Raw genomic sequence first — 22,500 nt, 5'->3', positions numbered from 1 at the left:
ACGGAGGAGCAGGTAAAACAATCCACTAATGTTTTCAGTTGTGTGACCCTAAAGATGAATCTACACAATGAAAGGGACTTTATAATGAAAGTGCCTCTTTTTTGCAGGTGACTCTTTGAGTTATCACAGTGGAATGAAGTTCTCCACCTTTGACAAAGACCAAGACATGTGGGAAGGTGCCTCCTGTGCTTTAACATACAATGGAGGGTTTTGGTACAATAATTGTCAGTACACAAACCCCACTGGTCTGTATTTCTGGGGGAAAGATGATGGCACTTTGCGTATTGGGACCCACTGGAACGGCTGGAAGAACAGTATGAAATCTCTGAAGTCCATCACCATGAAGATCAGACGCGAGATGTAGACCAGGGGTTACAAACGCTTCACAATATCCACAACTATTATGCATTCATGTGGATGTTTCCTATAATATGGCGATCAGCATATTCCCATCAGCTTTCAGTGAGGAAAATATTTCAAATGTTCAAGCAACCCCATAAATAAGGCATCATCCTGTAACCAAACATTTTATTGAATTATCTGAAATAATAATTTGACACGTGCCTCTATTGTCCTATTAAATAGAAATGTGTTGAAATGATTTCATGACTTCTGCATGCTTTATTGAGTTATCGTAAATAATAATAATGACAATAATTTGACACGTGCCTCAAAAATCTATTGTCCTATTAAATACAAATGTGTTGAAAATGATTTAATGACTTCAAGCTTTTCTGCATGCTTTTGTCTGTTATTTTGAAGCAATAAAAGTGTACTTTCAAAGCAATATGTTGTTTTTGTGTATTGTAACCATTAACCAACTAAATAGGCAATACTCGTGTGGACTTCACATATGATTTGGGAAAATAGTTTATGTAAAAACAATGGTAACTTAAAGGAGAACTCCGGCGCAAAATGAACCTTTGGTCTAATAAAACATTGGTACCTAGTCAACCGTTCTCTGAGATTTGTTTTCATGATAATCGAATGTAAAGAGTTTTATCTCTAAAAACTGTTTAGCGTATAATGCTAGTAATGGGCGCATTTGATAAGTAAAAAGAAATCGCTAGTTAATACCACTAACAAGGCTCAAAATAGCCCCACACGAACACAGTAACATAATGAGGGTCCCTACATGCAAACCGAAGCATTGAGAACTTTGTAAGTGTACAGACCGTTTAATAAGAAGATAAAGATAAAGACAGTCCACTTCGTGTATACAGACAGGAGCCATCTTTGGAAAACAGTCTCGACTAGTCAAACCACGAACGACGTGCTAAGTGAGCTGAACTGTATGAATGGCGTTCGTGGTTTGATTAGTCGAGACTGTTTTCCAAAGATGGCTCCTGTCTGTATACACGAAGTGGACTGTCTTCATAAAGTATCTTCTTATTAAACGGTCTGTACACTTACAAAGTTCTCAATGCTTCGGTTTGCATGTAGGGACCCTCATTATGTTACTGTGTTCGTGTGGGGCTATTTTGAGTCTTGTTAAGCCTGGAACACACCAAGCCGACGGTCGGCCGTCAGGCAGTTTTTGTGCGTCGGCCGACTGAGTTTCCTCGGTGTGTTCCACACGGTTCCGTGCCGCCGGCTGAAATTGGTCCTCGTCGGCTTTGTTTCGGCCGATTCGACATGTTGAATCGGCGTCGGGCCGTCGGTGAAAGAGGGAACTCTGATTGGCTGTTCAGCTTAGTGAAAGAGTCAATGCAGGAGAATAATAGCAAAACAGCGAGCAAAGAAGTCAAAACTCTACAGATAGAAGGCTGTTCTTATGTTACATCATCTTACCTGGGTGTTCCTTGGCGAATATTTCAATATTAACACGAGCGGAGTGGAATAAAGAAAGTGTTTAGCAGGATTGATATTAAAAACGGTAAGCACGCACTGCTTTGTTTATGGTTTGTGTATCTGCAGCCGACAGCGTCGGTTTCCCCTTTTTGAATGACGAATATAGAGAATATATCTGCAGAAATAGACAGTTGTCTCATTTACACGCAGGCGCAGAACGCGCATTCTAGCTGACGGTCGGCTGTAGTTCTCTCGGTGTGTTCAAGTGCAGCTTTTTACCCCGACGCGACGCAACAACACAGTCGGCTTTCATCGGCGCTAGTTCGTCGGCGTCGGCTTGGTGTGTTCCAGGCTTTAGTGGTATTAACTAGCGATTTCTTTTTACTTATTATATGCCCCCATTACTAGCGTTATACGCTAAACAGTTTTTAGAGATAAAACTCTTTACATTCGATTATCATGAAAACAAATCTCAGAGAACGGTTGACTAGGTACCAATGTTCCAAAGGTTCATTTTGCGCCGGAGTTCTCCTTTAAGAGAGTAAATTACGGATTATTCTAAAATGTAAAACCCTGTTGAAACATATATAGATGTACTCAAAATAAAAATGAAACGTACTTTTATCTGGACTTTAATCAGGTATGGACTGGCGACGGATAGAACTGAGAATTTTCCCCGTGGAAAGGCCGACTTTTGAACAGCGAGTCAAATTAAATGAGTAAATAAATGTACAAAGATTTAAAGGGAGAAAAATCAGCTGTTGTCAGACGGAAACTGCTAAGTTCTTTGAGTTGGATGTTAGAAACTTTGTCGGATGATTACCTGAAGTTCTCCAAAGTCTTCCGCCATTGTGGAAATAGAAGGTACCCAAAAAATACGATATTCTGTCAAGTCAGCTAATGCGCTTTATGCAGAACAGTTTCAAACCAATGTGCTGGTGGAGACCTAAACAATATCCAACAAAACCAATGATAAATGATCACTGAAATAAGCATTAACAGTGTAACAGTTCCAAAAATCTACTGACAGAAAATAGAAAATAAATAGAAAGATTAACAATTTATGTTTTCAACTGTTATAGGTGAATTTTGAGTGTTTTAAAATGAGAGTATTTTACTATTGTCAGTTTTGTACTTCTCATTGGCCATGTATAAGCAGTATCTCTGCTGTCTACTGGTTAATTTCTCAAGGTTTCTAAAGAAGATACCAGTGATTTGATCAGGTTACAAAACGAACCAACTTCTCCTTCTGTGACAGCAGACTCACTGAAAGATATTCAAGGTCGGCTTAACATCGCTATAAGTTGAAGCACAACGGCTTCTTCATATCTTCATATGAAACTCTTCAAATGTTTCATCACCCATTGTGATGAATAGTGTATAAGTGCGTGGCCGTGGTGTAAGCACTATGGGAAGCCGTTTTAGCTTAAATTGTATCCAGCCTTACTCGTTGTAATTTCATTTTTACTAGCAAGAGTTCAATTAGAGAACTTTACAATTCAATTCGTACTAGTAGCAATTACAATTACAGAGCTCTCTAAATCAGTTTTTACTAGTAAGAATTACATTAAGAGAGCTTTTTAATATGGCAAGCCGTTTTAAATTGTATCCAGCCTTAAGCCCCGTACACACCGGGATGAATATCGGCGCGCGTTATTCTTCAGCGTTTTTTAACGCGTTTTTTGTGTTCACATCCAAGCGATTTTCGCTGACGTTGAGCCGAGTGAACATGCAAATTCATTCCCTGACATAAGATGGCGCTTAATGTAAAACAGAAATAGTCCTATTTTGTAGTCGCTGTGGCGTTTGTCATATAGTTCTTTATGTTCCGACACCAACGAGACCAGCAGCTCTACATTCATCTGGCCTCGCGTCTTCCTCGTCTTATTTCTTCCCGGCAGTGTAGACCATAGATATCCATAATAAAGGCCATTGGCCAGCAGCGCGGACGAGACATCTAGCCTTTATTATGGATATCTATGGTGTAGACGCTACTTGGCGCATCTTCTTCACCGTTACGTACATGTGCTCGGCAAGACCGTTTTATGTTTGAGCGCCCCCAAGTTGTGTTTTACTGTAACTTCAGAAGCTCCAGACACGTGAGCAAAAGCCCCAGCTAGCAGGGAACGTTCTCAGAACTTTGGCTAACATTCCCTACAAGTTTGGTTAATGTTTTAAAGAAAACATTTGAATGTAATGTTCAAAGAATGTTTTAAGGATGTTTTCTCATTTCAAATAATGTTCCTATAACGTTAAATGTAAACTAAGATATAACGTTTTAACTGTAACATTTTGAGGATGTTTTGGGAATGTTGTTGAGATAACAGATCATACAATGTTGTCAATAAAACATTGGTACAATGTTCCATAATAACAGAGGAGGAACATTATCAAATCAACGTTCGTAAAATTTTTTGAGGATATTATTGAGGCCTGAGATGATGGAGTGTTTTTTATAAAACGTTCTTGTAATGTGACATGTTAACACAACTAGAACATTATAACTGTAACATTTTGTGGATGTTTTGGGAATGTTGTTGAGATAACAGATCATACAATGTTCTCAATAAAACATTGACACAATGTTCCATAATAACAGAGGAGGAACATTATCAAATCAACGTTCATAAAATGTTTTGAGGATATTATTGAGGCCTGAGATGATGGAGTGTTTTTTATAAAACGTTCTTGTAATGTGACATGTTAACACAACTAGAACATTATAACTGTAACATTTTGTGGATGTTTTGGGAATGTTGTTGAGATAACAGATCATACAATGTTCTCAATAAAACATTGACACAATGTTCCATAATAACAGAGGAGGAACATTATCAAATCAACGTTCATAAAATGTTTTGAGGATATTATTGAGGCCTGAGATGATGGAGTGTTTTTTATAAAACGTTCTTGTAATGTGACATGTTAACACAACTAGAACATTATAACTGTAACATTTTGAGGATGTTTTGGGAATGTTGTTGAGATAACAGATCATACAATGTTCTCAATAAAACATTGACACAATGTTCCATAATAACAGAGGAGGAACATTATCAAATCAACGTTCGTAAAATGTTTTGAGGATATTATTGAGGCCTGAGATGATGGAGTGTTTTTTATAAAACGTTCTTGTAATGTGACATGTTAACACAACTAGAACATTATAACTGTAACATTTTGAGGATGTTTTGGGAATGTTGTTGAGATAACAGATCATACAATGTTCTCAATAAAACATTGGTACAATGTTCCATAATAACAGAGGAGGAACATTATCAAATCAACGTTCATAAAATGTTTTGAGGATATTATTGAGGCCTGAGATGATGGAGTGTTTTTTATAAAACGTTCTTGTAATGTGACATGTTAACACAACTAGAACATTATAACTGTAACATTTTGTGGATGTTTTGGGAATGTTGTTGAGATAACAGATCATACAATGTTCTCAATAAAACATTGACACAATGTTCCATAATAACAGAGGAGGAACATTATCAAATCAACGTTCGTAAAATGTTGAGGATATTATTTAGTCCTGTGATGATAAAATATTTTTAATAAAACATTCCTTTCAAATGACTTTTTAACAAAAGTAGAACATTTTGCATGAAACATTTGTAGGATTTTTTAGGGATGTTGTTATCTTTTATAAATCATTGGCACAAAAACAAAGGAGGAACATTATCAAAGCAACATTCATCAAATGTTTTGAGGACATTATTGGCCTGCGATGACAAAATCTCATAATATGATGTGTTAATAAAATCTCATAATATGATGTGTTAATAAAAGCTCATAACATTTTAAGGATATTTTAGGGAAGCTGTTTAGGTAACAGATTGTAGAATTCTTTTAACCCATAAAATATTAGCATAATGTTCCATAAAAGAGGAACATTATCAAAACAGCATTCGTGAAGTGTTTTGAGGATATTACTCTGAACTGTGTGAACTGTTGCGCGAAATGTGTTTACAAGAGACGAGAAGCTGATTGGTGACCACTGTAGATTGACGTTTAAAACCACCAATCACAACGTGATTTTCCCGTGACGTAAGAACATTTGAAATCGACAAACAGCGCGAAGAAAGTAACGTTTTTGTTGAAGAAATCGGCGCAAAATGTCCGTTGTCTAAATTGGCTATTTGACACATTGGCCCAAACAACAGAACTCCTGGTCAACGGAACAGAACTCTTTCACAACGGTAAGTTTTTTTGTGTGTATTTTTCAGTTTACATAGCTTTCTCTTATCCTTGATATCAATGTCTTTCAGTGTTAGATCTTACTTTCTTAGAATTGTATGACAGTCGCATAAAATCTGAGTGTATGTTACTTTTGAATAACAGCTAACGTTAGATTTGTTTTAATCCAGACTCCAAACTCCCTGTTTGAAGATGAATATAGCTAACACAGTAAACACAATAAACTCTCCATTTAGGCTACAACAAAGGTACGAATACTTTTTTGCTACTTAAAAGTGTTAATCTTAATATGTCATTTGAAAGTAAAAGTTGTTAATATTTCAGTAATTCATAAAGAGGTAATGGGAAAATTGGAAAGAGCATTCAGTCTAAAACGTTTTCAGTCTTTTGTGTTTTCTAGCAAATATTGTATGTGCTTGTAATATCGTTGTATGTTGACCGACCATGTTTTAAAATATTTCAGGTAATTACTCTGGTGCTGATGGTCAATGTAAAGGACACAATCTGGCAAATATTGAAGCAAACATAAACCTGCAGAGGTGAATGGATATGGGAGCTGAAGAGCCTTGCAACTGGTAAGTGGTTTTGTAACTTTTGTTGTAAATCTTCATAGAATTACCTCTATATTATAGTACAGATTATAGTAATCTTGTTCAAATGTTAGGAAATAATTATGTTGGTTTAGGAAAGCCAACATATTGTTAACCTATTTAAACTAAATATTATTATTCTGATTTCTGAGACAAAAATGTTCAACTCTTAACTCCTAGAGCTTTAGTGCTAAAAGCACCTAACACAGACCATAAAAGATCTCATCCAAAAATGAGAATTAGCCCATGATTTACTCACCCTCAAGTCATCCTTGGTGTATATGACATTCTTCTTTTTCAGAATACAATCGGAGTTATATAAAGAAATGTCCTGGCTCTTCCGAGCATTATAATGGCAGTGAATGGCCGTTTCTGTTTTAAGTCTATCATGCTCATGCATCCATCCATGATAAAAGTAATCCACACGGCTCTGGCGGGGTTATAAAGGCCTTTTGAAGCGAAGCGATGCGTTTGTGTAAGAAAAATATCCATATTTAAAACTTTATTGACTAAAATAACAGCTTCACTACTAATAGCAAAGAGACGCTGCACTTACAGGTATGATTAATTCACTCTAGAAATTGTTCTATCGCCAATGCATTCAAATGCAGTGCTACTTTATCTGTATCTGATTTAAAACAAGCAGAATTGTAACGTAACGAAATGTAACGATCCATAGACAATATAACTGATGAAAATGAGCTTTAAGTCAGAGCAATAGCCCAGTGGGCAACGAGCGCTGTGATGCTGGAGCTGTGCTCAGGGCGACCTGAGTTCCAGTCTTGGTTCGAGGTTCAGGCTTCTCAAGCCAACATCAAAGTTTGTTCACATAATTTAGCCTTTAGTTGTGTTATTAACATGTATATAATGGATTAAGTATATGTTTTAAATTACAGAAAAAAAAGATACTCATAAGGTATCATATTTATACTTTAAATAAATTAGTCTTTACATAATTTCTGATTACTAATTAGGCTGGCTAATTTTGAAAGTTGTCAATGTCAATATTGCTTGTGATCTTAATATGTATGTATTTGTATTCTTTCTGTTTACACTGTTGCATGATCTTCTTGTATAGGCTATGAGGAAAAACTACCATGCACACAGAGAACAGAGCTCAATGCTGCTAACTGGGCGAGCAGCGACAACTAGAAGAGAAGAACAGTAGAACACCTAATCTTAATACAGATGACTGGATTACTCTTCTGAAGAACCAAGACAAGCAAAGACTGATGATGAGCGCTCTGAGCAAACACAGCAGTCAAGATGCATGAGTGACTTTACTGAGTTCTTCATGTAATGTTGGGCATTTACTGTACGCAGAACTTCTAATAATTTATGTGGATGCCATTTATAAACCTGTTAGATTTTGATGTTTTAATTTTGAGATTAATAAAATTGTATGTTTTAACAATGTTATAGCTAAGCATTTTTTTTGTTTAAGACAACATTTTGGGAACAAAAATAAAACTTCCCGCTAAAAACTTTATAAGAATGTTAGGGGATGTAATGTTCTAAAAATGTTATGATTAAACCTTTATAGAAGGTCATCACAAAACATTTTTAGAGTGTTCTTAGAGAATGTTATGCCATATTTTAAGAGATCATTCTGGGAACAAAAAGAAACTATGCCCGCTGAAAATGTTATAAGAACATTAGGGAATAATGTTCTAACAATGTTAGCATTAAACATTTTTAGAATGTTTTTAAAGAATGTTATTAGAACTTTTAAGAGAACATTCTCGGAACAAAAAGAAAACTACCCGCTGAAAATGTTATAAGAACATTAGGGAATAATGTTCTAACAATGTTAGCATTAAACATTTTTAGAATGTTTTTAAAGAATGTTATTAGAACTTTTAGGAGAACATTCTGGGAACAAAAAGAAAACTACCCGCTGAAAACATTATTAGAACAATGCATGGTAATGTTCTCAGAACATTTTTAGAACAAAAAAATTCTAGCTGGGGCACCAATCTCATTGGTCGGATAGTTTTTGACGCGGCGTGTCAAACCAAAAAAACAAACCCGAGGCGTTTGCTTTTACCAAGGGGGTAATCCATCGACCGGAAGTTGAAGCCGGCCGGGTGCCGCCATGTTGTAGCAGAACTTCACTTGCGTTAGCATTTCCATTGACTCCCATTCATTTTGGCGTCACTTTGACAGCGAATAACTTTACATCTGAGGCGTTTAAAGACTCCATTTGTCCATTATTTATTTCTAAAGAAACACGACAATGTATAAAGGGCTCCATTACCTTCTATGTTACATTATGGCCCCGTAGAAACAGATTTAGTAAAAATAGGCTAACGATTGCGTCATAACCACTCGACTCTCTGTCGCGCTGTACAGAAGTTACCGTACAGACAGGAGGAGAAGCTCGCAGGCAATCGGGGGGACGTCCCGTCAAGGGAGAAGCCCATAGATAATGAGTCCATAAAAGCAACGGAATACTTACTCCTGCTCTCACGCCAAAGAACTCTTTGCTCAAGTTCCCCGTCTCTGCAAGATTAACGTTGGCAATTTTCACGCACAGCTACTAGAAGATTAACGTCTGTCAGACAGGTTGCTCACGTCATCAAGCTTAGTTTGAGTCGGTTTGAGTCTGCGCGTCAGGAACGGAAGTGCTCAAAAATCGCTAAAAATGGGCTTCAACTGTCTCAACTGAGTTCCAATGAGATGGCTCTGTCCACGTCTTATACTGTCTGGTTTTTACGCGTGGCGTTTTCGTGTCGGTGTGCACACTCACATAGGCGCCCTTTGTTTAGTCACGAGGCGTTAAACGTCGGCGAATATCGCGCGCGAAATTCGTCCCGGTGTGAACAGGCCTTTACTCGTCGTAATTACATTTTTACTAGTAAGAATTCGATTAGAGAACTCTACAATTCAATTATGACTAGTAACAATTACAATTAGAGTTTTTTTTTTTTTGATTTGATTTATTCGACAGTAAAAAAATAACAATAAATGCATAACAAGATGCCATTACAATGACACTACACATTTATCAGAGCTGTCAAGGATAGCACAAGAAAGTTACAAAACTTATTTCCATTGTGGTCCTCGTTGTAGTCCGATAAAGATGGCAAGCAAGCCCCAGATGACAATAGAGCACCTTGTACACTCAAACACACAAATACATACACATCAGTAACAAATATTCCTTAAGACTACATAAAAACTAAATCTGATTAGCTTTTAGCAACCATTCACCACATGCTTGCTTAAAGCAGCGATCTGACTGGCTTAACTTAATCTCAACTGGGAGTTTGTTCCATTCAATTGCTGCCATGTACAAAAAGGTGTTTTGCCCAGAACAACTCTTAAATCTACAAGGTACTATGTCTGTGGCACTGCTTCTAGTTGAGTAGCTATGAGAGTTCCTAATAAACTTAAAATAATCTTTAAAATACCTTGGCTCATTCCTATGCAAAATCTTTCTTGTTAATCTCAGTTCCAGAGAGCTCTCTGATTGTATTTTCACTAGTAAGAATTGCATTAAAGAGCTCTCTAATTGTAATTGCTACTAGTAAAAATGTAATTACGACGAGTAAGGCTGGATGTAAAACGGCTTGCCATAATACACAGTCTATAACCATTGCACTCTATAGCCTACTGGTGCAAAAACATTTGAAACTGCACAATACCAATATTAATGATTTCTTGTGAATATGTTGCATTTCTTGCATTGACGTGTTGATTTTTTACGTTAAACATTAACCCTTTATTTTTAAGTAATTGTGTATTCAGACTGCAGTGCAAACGCGCGCGTGTGTGTTTGCGTGTGCATGTGTGTGTGCATTACCTGTTTGAAATGCCTTCATCCTCATAAATGAGTTTGTCACAGGAATGCTTCACAGCTTCACATGATGATGATTTATTACAAGTTGGTCTGCAGCAGTTCTCAAACTATATTATTTATTGTTATAATTTACAGTATTACAAAACATCACAGATTCATTGTTAAACTGTTTCCGTTTTTCCTTCAGCCATCCCTCTACTCGTTCACATTAAGTCAATCAAAATGTACAAAAAGTGGAACCGTTCATCGTTAGAACTGATAATAGCCAGTGTGAGGAGAACTCGTTTGCAGCAGCGCCATCTAATGGATAGATATCATACAGTTCCTCCAGAAATATTACAGTTCTGTAATAATCATACAGTTCTAAACAACAACAACAACAACAATCCTTCCTGACAGTTCAATACAACTTCAGCTTAACAGTCGAGAACTTACAATGGATGTAAATAAAGGAATCATTCTGCAGGTTTTAATATGAAATGTGATTCTTGTATTTTTGTTAAAGCACTTACATTAATTATTCCCTAAAAATATGCACTATTTGAGCTGTGTAATGTCTAAATCATCATTATTGAGTTCAGACTACTATTTAAGCGAGATGAACTTCTAGTGATACTGATAAAATCCCTGTGTATATTTTTCTTGATGTATTAAAAGTGCTTTTTCTTGTGTCTTGTGTGTAAAGTTGACAGGGTTTCCGAGCGTTATCATCACACACGGCTCATGTCAGCTCATGTCCAATGTTCAGGTGTTTGGGTTGTACACACGTGTGCATTTTAAAGTGTCTTGTGTTTGCCGGTTCTCAGCCAATCTGGAGATGTTTGATCTTCTCATCCTTCCCTCGGTTCATTTTGACCCGAAACTAATTTAAAAAAAATGTTTGACCCCCATAGAAATGAATAAAATGCGAGGAATGCTTCAGTAAACATAGAAAATCCTAAAAATTCTAACTAAAAATGCTAAAACTTTACCAAAAAATAATTTTATAATGTCTACACGTGTATCTAAATGCATACTGAACTAACTGACTTTAGGACCCAGCGGAACATTTGCTCCATATAGAGATATAAGTCTTGAAATATCATGTTATATATCATGTTTCCACAAGAGGTCGGCAATGTAAGATATTTTGAGCTGAATTAAAAGGTTTATGCGTGAAATATGCATACGAAATATATGAGTTATTTTGAATTTAAGTTTAAAGCATTTGAGGAATGTGCTTAAATTACTATTTATTTATTATTTATTCATCAAATCTAGTAATTTAAAGGTAAATAAAATAAAATAAAATAAATATCCCCCCAAAAAATTGCATTAAAAAATAGAAAAAATATTATCAAAATAAAATAATATAAGCTTTCTAAAAAAAAAAAAAAAAAAAAAAAAAAAAAGAAGTATAATTTAAGGGCTTCGGGTCATTTTGACCCGCGAGGGAAAGATGTGTTATAAAGTGCACGGGAAGTACGAGGGTCGCGTGTGTTTGGACGAGAGGGTTAGGACAGGGTTAATGATGCAAGTGGCCGGTTCTGTGTGCGACCCTGAACCTCTGCGGCCCGACGTGAACCGCTCTCTTCCTCATCCTCCTCTTCCTCAGCACAGAGATGATGATGAGCGCGCTGAGCATCGACACGCCGACGGACACACACGCGCTGAAGAACAGCAGCGGTTTGTTCTCTGCGATGTGTGTGCAGAGTTCACAGGTCGTCTGGGTGTCCGTGACCTGGCAGGTGAAAGGTTGGAGGTCAGCGGCGGACGGAAAGCCGCGGCGGGTGATGATGTCACGGTAAAGGCCGACGGACGCTTTGGGTCGAGAGTGGTGAGCGGCGGAGGTGAAGAGACCGAACTGATGATCGTGATGATCCTGGAGCTTCCAGATATAAAAGCCTTGTAGATTGACCCCGTCCAACTCACGGGCTGAGAGAGAGAGAGAGAGAGATAAAGAGAGAGATAAAGAGAGAGAGAGAGAGAGGGGGGAGGGGGGGGGGGAGATGGGGGGGGGGGGAGAGGGGGGGGGGAGGTTAGTAGACACTAGTACTAGAGCTCATATTGCTATGCAACAAAATACAGTTTTCATGCAACTGAGTTAAAGCTGCAGTCCGTATCTTTCCCTCTTTGTCGCCATCTCTCTGTTCGAAATCTGTAACTGCAGTGATTCGTGGAATTATCATCTTTACGTGGGTTGTAAATCGGCATGAAACAGCGCGGATGAACACAGTGCTTTGAGGCGAGTGGAGCTGTCAGTCACCGCGCTGTGTGGATACTGGCATACAGAATCACAGATTCACTTTTTGAAAGTTTGACCAACATAAGAATTTTCATTAGAAAATGTCTTCTGAACAAGTAACATCCATTTTTGTTCTGACCAACTAAGGGGGAAAAAGCCTTCGACATGATAAGCTTCGTTAGATTTAATCAACGCGATTTACAGCAACCGTGCAAATTATAGCCTACTTTGTTCTCAAATTGTTCATGTTAACAACATCACATCAGCATAGCGTGACTACTGTTAAATTTAATGTGTTTTATGGTTACCTGTGTAGTTCAGAATTCATATTCTCCATAATAGCAAAACGAGAAAGGCACAACAAAGGAAACTCCATAACTGTGTGAATTAAGAAAACGTACTGTTACACGATTGAACTATTGAAATGTCTTGTTCAGCAGGAAAAAGCCGTCTCTTCTTCCGTTTCGAACCCCTTCAAAACACGGAGTTCACGCACTTTTCAAAAGCCCCGCCGATGTTTAAATCCTTGTGTTCGCATGAGACGGTTTCTTTCTCTTTCTCTAGCCACCTTAAAGGAACACTCCGACTTTTTGGGACTTTAGCCTATTCACCTTATCCCCCAGAGTTAGATAAGTCCATACATACCTTTTTCATCTCTGTGCGTGCTGTAACTCTATCTGACGCACCCACCGCTAGCCTAGCTTAGCACAAAGACTGGATGTAAATGGTTGCAGCTAGCATACTAATCCAAATAAGTGACAAAATAGCGCAAACATTTTCCTATTTACATGTTGTGATTTGTATAGTCACAGAGTGTACAAAAAACAAAGTCACATGAGACACAGACATATTTTAACAGTATAAATACTGGGAACTATATTCTCTGAAGGCGAAGCACTGCTACTTGGGCGGAGTGATAACCGCAGCACCTGAGACGTACCGTACCCAAACTCTGAACGAACTCTCTGCTCCTCACCACGGCGCGTCTCAGGTGCTGCGGTTATCACTCCGCCCAAGTAGCAGTGCTTCGCCTTCAGAGAATATAGTTCCCAGTATTTATACTGTTAAAATATGTCTGTGTCTCATGTGACTTTGTTTTTTGTACACTCTGTGACTATACAAATCACAACATGTAAATAGGAAAATGTTTGCGTTATTTTGTCACTTATTTGGATTAGTATGCTAGCTGCAACCATTTACATCCAGTCTTTGTGCTAAGCTAGGCTAGCGGTGGGTGCGTCAAACAGACTTATAGCACGCACGGAGATGAAAAAGGTATGTATGGACTTATCTAACTCTGGGGGATACGGTGGTGAATAGGCTAAAGTCCCAAAAAGTCGGAGTGTTCCTTTAAATCCGAAGTACGAAGTCTTTTGGGTTTTATAACTGCTGAATCTCCAGTTGACACTGATGATTGTTGTTTGGATCTTTCTGGATGCCATAAGTTTAATTATGTAAAGTGCTGCGAGAAAAGCCTATACATCTAAACATCTCGTCACGCGCAGTATAGCCGGCTAGCCGAAACTCCTTCTTTATGTGTACGGGTGTGACGTCATGACGCGAAGACATGCTCGAATTTCCCGCGGAAACCCACCAGTACCACTGGAATTAAAATCATTATTACAAGCTAACCGTTTTGAATCTAGCTATGGCAAGCAGATAGTTTTGACCACTGGCAGAATACGGATTTTTTAATATAATTATTTTGGATTATTTTTAACTTAAAAAAGCAGATATTATTTACAATATATTTAAATAAGTTCATATTTAAATAATTTATCAATGCATTCACAATTCTATATTTATGATTTAGTTCATGGTTCTCTGATTTCAGTTAATGGTCACGTGACATGCAGGTAATCAAAATAAAAAAAATTAGGACGTTTTTTATCTTGAATTTTTCTATTAAAAAATTTGTATTTTATTTTTGTAACGAGGTCAGTTGTTGTGGGAAGGAGGCGGCGGGAACCAGCGAACTTTCAAACACTTTAATAATCATAAAATAAACAAACAACAAAGTAAAAGTAAAGACAGCCGCCCCTTACAGACGACTGCGGTCACATATAATAAACCATAAACACAACACAACATAAGTGCAGGCCTGGTCCTCTCTCTCTCTCCACTGTCGTCGCCGCTGGTCGAGATGCGGGACCGGTGCGTCGCGCACGAGTCGCTCATCCTCGATCACGCCACCGGCCTCGTCATGCTCGCCACCATTTTAGTTTTTATTTACCATTTTATGAATTATCAGCCAGGGTTCGTGAACAGCACTGTGGGAAACCCAGATACAACACACACAGCACTGTTTCTCAAATATGTACACAGGTAAAAACAGGACACACTGTTCACAGATTAATCACATAGGCTACTCTGTCAGGACACACACACACACACACACACACACACACACACACACACGAGAGGAAGCCACTGTGACTCACATCCGCACAAACACTGTAAAAAAACCCTCGTTGGGCTCAAGGATCATATCTCCTCCTGATGTCCCTGTGTGTCACTCCATCTCAAAGGTCACTCATAAACAGCACGATGACCTTTGACCCTATGATGTCCATGTGACCCTGTGTGTCACTCCATCTCAAAGGTCACTCATAAACAGCACGATGACCTTTGACCCCATGATGTCCATGTGACCCTGTGTGTCACACCATCTCAAAGGTCACTCATAAACAGCACGATGACCTTTGACCCCATGATGTCGAACCTCAGAGGAAGCGGCTGATTACGCTGTCCTTGTGTTAGAACAGATAACACTACATAACACACACACTTTAGCTCTAGCATTCTGCAATACGGCTGATCTCTCATGTTGTTATTATAATAGGAACATGTTTCATAATCACAGCTCATTAGTGATGTTTGCTGAGGCAAGTATCGCTATTTCTATTGCTACACTTCATATTATCGTAATAGCCAAATAATCAGACTTCCTTTTCTTAAAAATCAAAAGTATTGTTAATTTTTTTTTAAAAACTTTCAAAACATGTATTGTTTCTTGTTTTTGAAATTATGAAATATATTACATTTATGATTTAGTTGATATTTAAATAATTTAACAACACATTTGCATGTTCATGGTTCCCTGATTCTGGTTAATGGTCATGTGACATGCAGTTAAACAAATACAAATTTTAGAAAGTTTTTTATTTAGATTATTTTTATATATATTTTATATTTTATGAATTATTAGCCAGGGTTTAAGGAATTAAATATATTTTTTAAATGCTTAATATACATGAATTGGATAAATAATAATGGAACCAAGCGAATGCTAAAAGTGGACGGTCGCTGTTGTGCTTTATATGTGACATGCAAAAAAAGTATTAAAATTAAACTATTGAAATAATAAGATCAATTAATGATAAAATGAAATATTAAAAGAAAAGAAAAATAAATAATAATAAAAAATAATGATAAAAGAAAAATAAACGTAAATAAATAAAATAATATTAAAATAAAATAATCAAATAAAAACAATAAAAAAATAAAAATAATGATAAAATAAACTAAAACAAATAAAAAATTAAATAAAAATAAAATAAAGATAATGATAAAATAAAATTGATAAAATAAACTATAAAAATAATGATAAAATAAAATAATAAACGTAACTAAAATAAAAATAAAAAATAAAATAAAATGAAAAAATAGTACTAAAAAAATAATAATAAAATAAAAATAATGATAAAATAAAACAATATTTTCTCACCTTTCAGCGCCTCCTGCAGGTAGTCCCTGATATAGCGCTGTCTCAGCTGGTCATTATGGGATGCTTGATCATCCACCCCTGACGCTGTGATGATGATGGGCAGGCCGTCGCCATAGCGATCCTTCACCCACCCCAGCACCCTGCGGAGACCCCAGGGCACGAGCGCCTGTCCCAGGTGTGACGCCGGCCAGGTGTCGTCGGTCATCAGCGAGTAGCCGTGGTCCTGGTTCGCCGGTTTGGGTGGGTTTGGGTTTCGTGGTGAAGGTTTGTGCAACGGTGACACCAGACGTGTCGTGAAGTGATTCAGAGCGATGAAATCCAGCGTCCCTTTAAGCTCCTCCCTCTCGTCATCGGTGAAGCCAATCAGAGTGTTGCCACGCCCCTCAAACACGGGGTCGAGAAAACGGCCCAGTTCGAACGACAAAAAATCCTGCCGTGCAGCTTCATGCGATTCTACGAACGGATTGGCCGGTTCGGCCCAATCAGCATGAAGCGCGAAACTAACCGTCGCCCCCTGCTGGCGGCGAAACCGCGTATCGTAAACGCGCCATGCTTTAGCATGCGCTAGTAGCAAGTGACGCGCTACCACCCGCCTGTCCTCCGCCGTCCCGTCGTACGCTTCCACTAACCGGTTCGGCTCATTAATAGTGATCCACGTCTGTACAAACCCACCGAATTCCTGGTAACAGAACGTAGCGTAGTTAGCGAAGGCCTCGACGGCGCTGTGGTTCCTCCATCCGCCGTTAGCATGTAGCGGTTCAGGCATTCCCAGCGATTGCGACCGGTAGCTGGGATGATACAGGGTCACGACCGGCTGGATTCCTCTACGGACGAGCTCGCTCAACACACACCTGTAGAACCGAACCTTCTCCGGGTCCACAGACGACGGGTCGGCGCTGGGCATGAGCTGGGTCCAGTCCAGGGCGAACCGGTAGTGGGACGACCCCGTGACCCCGAGGAGAACCAGGTGGCGCTGGATGTAGATGAAGTCGGTGCACTGGGCGGCCCGGTTGCGAAGCTCGATCCCCGTCACGGGTTTGAGAGCGCTGTCGCCGGAGTAGTTCCAGCGGTACAGGTGCGGATCCGTGAACTGGGGCGAGAACGGGTGCAGGTGAACCTGGGAGAACACATTAATACCAAACATTCACAAATAATATACATTGTATTAGTGTTGCACGGTGCACCGATACTTCAAAAGTATCGCGATACTCGGAAATTAAAAACTTCACGATACCTAAATTTATTAGTATCGATACTTCTAAGAATGACCGCGTTCCAGATTTGTAAGAGAGTATTGCATGTTGGTGTGTGCAACGCACGCTTCCAGTGCCTCCCTATGGACGTCTGTGTTTTTCTCCTCATGCGCGTGTGACAGGGCGCGTGAACTGAACGAGCAGAGAGAGAGAGAGAGAGAGAGAGAGAGAGTGAGCGAGCCCCGGTCGCGCGCGCGAACTCTCTCTCTCTCTGCGGAGCCAGGCGAAAGTATAAACAAGGCTTCACCGTCTCAAAACTAAGCGCTGTCTTGCTCTCTCTCTCTCCCTCGCACATATTAATCAAAATAATTCGACACGATGGTAAGGTCGGGAGACTAAAGTTTCATGTGGAGCATTCGGAGTTTTTTATCTTTTTTTTTCTGAATTACCGCTGGGTGTAAATTGTGGTAAAATACGTTGCCTTATCTTCTCTGAATCGTTCCGCACATTCAGCTGACATAAACCACACTTTAAATAAACGAAAAAAACTATCCAGTCATAAAATGTTTTCTATGATGACAGTGGGATGTAACCGCCTGGATAATCACACAACGCGCACACGTCCGATAATGACACGTCCAATTCGCGAACTAATGACTCATTTGAACCGATTCGTTTTAATGAATGGTTAAAACAACTGATCTGTCTGAATCGGTGTATAACTAATCGTTAACACTTTGTAATAAGGTTTCATTTATTACATAAATTACATAAAACAAATAAAAACACTTGTTTTTTCCCCCGAAAAAGCATATGACTACTTTTTTCCACACAATGCTATCATGAATCGATAAGAGAATCGTTAAAGAATCGGATCGATAAGCAGAATCTTCAGTGGCATTGATATTGATAAAATCTTATGTTTCTTATGATAACTGAGATAATGCTGCTAAATTTATTTATTTTTTTACCTTGAATGTCATTGCTCTAATTTATTTTTTATATTTTTCATATTTCATATTTTGTTCAAATGGTTATTATAGCCTATCTGCTGTTCAAATGTTCATTTATTAGTGTGTTATGATTGGAATGTTGTCCCAGTTTTAAAATAAAGCACAGCAATGATATTTGAGAAAGTTTCTCCCTTTTCAGGAAAAGTATCGAAAAAGTATCGAAATCGCAATTCTTGACTTGGTATCGGTATCGAAACAATAATTTTGGTATCGTGACAACACTACATTGTATACATACAACTGCATACAGTAGAGCGCTGGCGCTTGGGTCAAGCTCATGGGTTCGACTCCCAGAGAAAGCAAGAACTGATAAGAAAGTAAATGTGTGCCTTGAAATGCAATGTAAGTCGATTTGGATAAAAGCGTCTGCCAAATGCATAAATGTAAATGTAAATAATCCAAGGGATCTTCCCAAAATTTCATATCACGATCTTATAACACCATCTTCCCAATTTTGAGATCGGGAATATCCAGACTGGAACAAGCCTAAGGATTTCTCTATATGCACAATTTAAAACAGTATTGCATTAAGCATTCAGTTATCAAAATAGTCATTAAACCCGGAGTTAAACTTTAAAACACTGTACAGGTGAAACTCGGAAATGAGAATATGGTTAATTTATTTCAGTAATTCAACTTAAAAGCTGAAACTAATATATTATATAGACTCATTACATGCAAAGTGAGATATTTCAAGCCTTTATTTGTTATAATTGTGATGATTATGGCTTACAGATATGAAAACCTTTTCACAATATTCTAATTTTGACTTTGGGGTTTTCATAAGCTGTAATCCATAATCATCACAATTACAACACATAAAGGCTTGAAATATCTCACTTTGCATGTAATGAGTCTATATAATATATTAGTTTCAGCTTTTAAGTTGAATTACTGAAATAAATGAACTTTTGCACCATATTCAGATTTTTCGAGTTTCACCTGTACTCACCAAGACGGACATTTTGACAAAATAAAGAGTTTTTAAAATGTTAAATAAATGCACAATCACCTGTAATATTGATTCCGACACACCGAACTGGAAGTCGCAGGGGAATCGGCCCTCGGTGTGAGGCGGGCTGTCGGCCGGGAGCCCGTTGTCCCGGATCAGTCGCCGGTAGAAGTGAGCGCTGGTCTTCGGGATCCTGTGGCGCTCGGGTTGACTGAAGTCGATGTAGAACAGTCCCCTCCTCATGCCGTATCCGTGATTCCACTCGAACCCGTCCACCAGACTCCAGGCTGTGTATCCGAACACACTCACTCCGTCCACGGACACGGCTGAGGGAACACACGCAAACACGTCGCCTTTCGTATGTCACACCGGGGAAACTCGAACAATTACAATATCGTAAGTTTGTGTATTTCAGTCAATCAAATTAAAAGGTGAAACTAATATATTACATAGACTCATTACATGCAAAGTGAGATATTTCAAGCCTTTATTTGTTATAATTTTGATGATTTTACAGCTTATGAAAACCCCAAAGTCAAAATTAGAATATTGTGAAAAGGTTTTCATAAGCTGTAATCCATAATCATCACAATTATAACTAATAAAGGCTTGAAATATCTCACTTTGCATGTAATGAGTCTATATAATATATTAGTTTCAGCTTTTAAGTTGAATTACTTAAATAAATGAACTTTTGCACGATATTCTAATTTTTCCAGTTTCACCTGTATATGTCAATGTCACTTTTATTATTTGTATTGCACTATTAAAACAACACGTTGACCAATGTGCTTTACATCATCTCAGAAAAATAGACAAAATAGTACAATAGAATAAAAATTATAAAAATTATCATGAAATGGAAGAATAGGCCATGGCAAAGAAATGTCTTGAGTTGAACTTTAAAAACATGTAGAGAGTCAGCGTCTCTAACATGCAATGGTAAGCTATCCCAAAGTCGTGGCCATAATCATTAAAATTATAACTTTTTTACGATATTAATTTTTCCAGTTTCACCTGTATGAGTCAATGTCACTTTTATTAGTATAGCACTATTAGTACAGCTTTAAAAATAACTAAATAAAAATAACTTAGAAACTGATGAAAAATATTAATTATGTTTATATTATTTTGCTACAATTTTTATTTTTATTTTCTAAAATGGCGCTGCTACCCCAAACGCACGATCCCCTTTCTGGCTTAACTTGGTCCTTGAAATTATAAGCAAATTTTGAGTTGTTAATCTCAAGGTTGTTCCTGTCATATACAAGTATGTCATATTCAGCCTTTTTCATTGTCACAATCTTACAGTGCTGAGTATATAAAGATTAGATAACGCATATGTTTTAATCATTACCCGGTGTGTTATGGAGAGATATTGTGATTCATTAGTAAATTTAGCAGATTTAAATTTCAAGATTCATAAAACAACATTAATGAACAAATGAGGATTTATCATCTAGAAAAAGTGCACTGATATATTTCTTCTATATACTATGAATACAATTTATAAAAACTAAATGAAAAAAATAAAGGAAATGTATGTATTTTTTAATAATGTATAAATAATTAATGTAAAATAAACATATTTAGAAATAAAATAATTTATAAATATATACATATATACTTTTTATTTATGCATTTATTAAATATAATTAAATAAATTTTGTTTATTTATGATAAATAAATACATTTAATTATAACTAAAATACTTTTTATGTATGTATATATTATAAGTAAATGTAATATATATAAATAAATAGTTTGTATGTATTTGTATTTATAATTTTTTTATTAATAAATATTTAATTAAAAAAGGGAATGTAAAACAAACATTTAGAAAAAAATAAATTTATACTTATGTATTTATTAAGAATAAGTAAATGCAGCTTATTTATTATAAAATAAATAATTATTTAGAAACAAATAAATGTGTGTTTTATGCGTTTACACTGATTAAATTAATGAAATGTTTTTTTGCAAATCCCAAATGAAATTTAATTTTACAATTTGACATGAGATGCATTTGCGACGCATGTCAATACCAGGTGTGAATAGGGTTGAAAACACACACACACACACACACACACCCACACACACACACACACACACACACACACACCTTGCATGACTTGAATGATGAACATCTTCATCATATAAATGGCCACCGTGTCCTCGACTCCGACAGAAGCGTCCGAGAACCACCCGCTCTCGGCCACCAGCACCTGCGGGTCACCGTACATGAGCCGCACCCACACCAGAACACTCCTCAGGTCAAGGGTCACCGTCTGCCCGAACCGGGCCAGTCCGCGGTCCACCCGCAGGGTCTCCGACCCGAAGGCCAGAGAGAAGAAGTCAGCGGTTCCCTTCACTGAGAGCTTCTGTTGTGGAGTGAACTCTGGGATCACGCCGCGGTTCGAGACCTTCAGGGACTCTGGGTAATCTCCACTTCCATATATGGGCTCTGCGAACCAGCCAATCACAGCCTCCATGGACTTCTGACAGAGCTCCAGATTGGCTGGCGAGGCCTTGCCTTCATGAGGCTCCACCCAATGGGAGCCGAGAGTGATGGAGACTTTACCGTTCTGAAGAGGTCTGAAGTGTTGGTCGTAAACGTGCCACGCTTTAGCATGAGCCTGCAGACACACAAGACCATCATCACTACAGATCAGTGAGTGAGTGAGTGAGTGAGTGAGTGAGTGAGTGTGAGTGAGTGAGTGAGTGAGTGAGTGAGTGAGTGAGTGAGTGAGTGAGTGAGTGAGTGAGTGAGTGTGAGTGAGTGAGTGAGAGTGAGTGAGTGAGAGTGAGTGAGTGAGTGAGTGAGTGTGAGTGAGTGAGTGAGTGAGAGTGAGTGAGAGTGAGTGAGTGAGAGTGAGAGTGAGTGAGAGTGAGTGAGTGAGAGTGAGTGAGAGTGAGTGAGAGTGAGTGAGTGAGAGTGAGTGAGAGTGAGTGAGTGTGAGTGAGTGAGTGAGTGAGTGAGTGAGAGTGAGTGAGTGAGTGAG

The 22,500-nt window shown here is 38.0% G+C and overlaps 2 protein-coding genes across 2 annotated transcripts in view; one reads left to right on the top strand and one right to left on the bottom strand.

The window, feature by feature from the left end:
* Positions 1-364, top strand: part of LOC130078667 (microfibril-associated glycoprotein 4-like) — an 8,428-nt gene extending 8,064 nt beyond the window's left edge. Inside the window, exons 4-5 of the mRNA XM_056244253.1 lie at positions 1-12; positions 108-364. The exon at positions 1-12 is cut by the window's left edge and continues 156 nt beyond it. Coding sequence (XP_056100228.1) covers positions 1-12; positions 108-364 — 269 coding nt within the window. The remainder of the gene's footprint in view (positions 13-107) is intronic.
* An 11,529-nt stretch (positions 365-11,893) lies between these two features.
* The window catches only part of klb (klotho beta), an 18,823-nt gene continuing 8,216 nt past the window's right edge, over positions 11,894-22,500 (bottom strand). The window contains exons 3-6 of the mRNA XM_056244252.1: positions 21,621-22,134; positions 19,559-19,824; positions 16,341-17,457; positions 11,894-12,303 (exon numbers count right to left, since the gene is read on the bottom strand). Coding sequence (XP_056100227.1) covers positions 11,894-12,303; positions 16,341-17,457; positions 19,559-19,824; positions 21,621-22,134 — 2,307 coding nt within the window. The remainder of the gene's footprint in view (positions 12,304-16,340; positions 17,458-19,558; positions 19,825-21,620; positions 22,135-22,500) is intronic.

The sequence above is a fragment of the Rhinichthys klamathensis genome, unplaced genomic scaffold (genome assembly GCF_029890125.1).
Source record: "Rhinichthys klamathensis goyatoka isolate OS25496 unplaced genomic scaffold, OSU_Roscu_1.1 h1tg000947l_1, whole genome shotgun sequence".
In the NCBI taxonomy this organism is placed as follows: Eukaryota; Metazoa; Chordata; class Actinopteri; order Cypriniformes; family Leuciscidae; genus Rhinichthys; species Rhinichthys klamathensis.
This window is presented reverse-complemented; position numbering and strand designations above follow the sequence as displayed.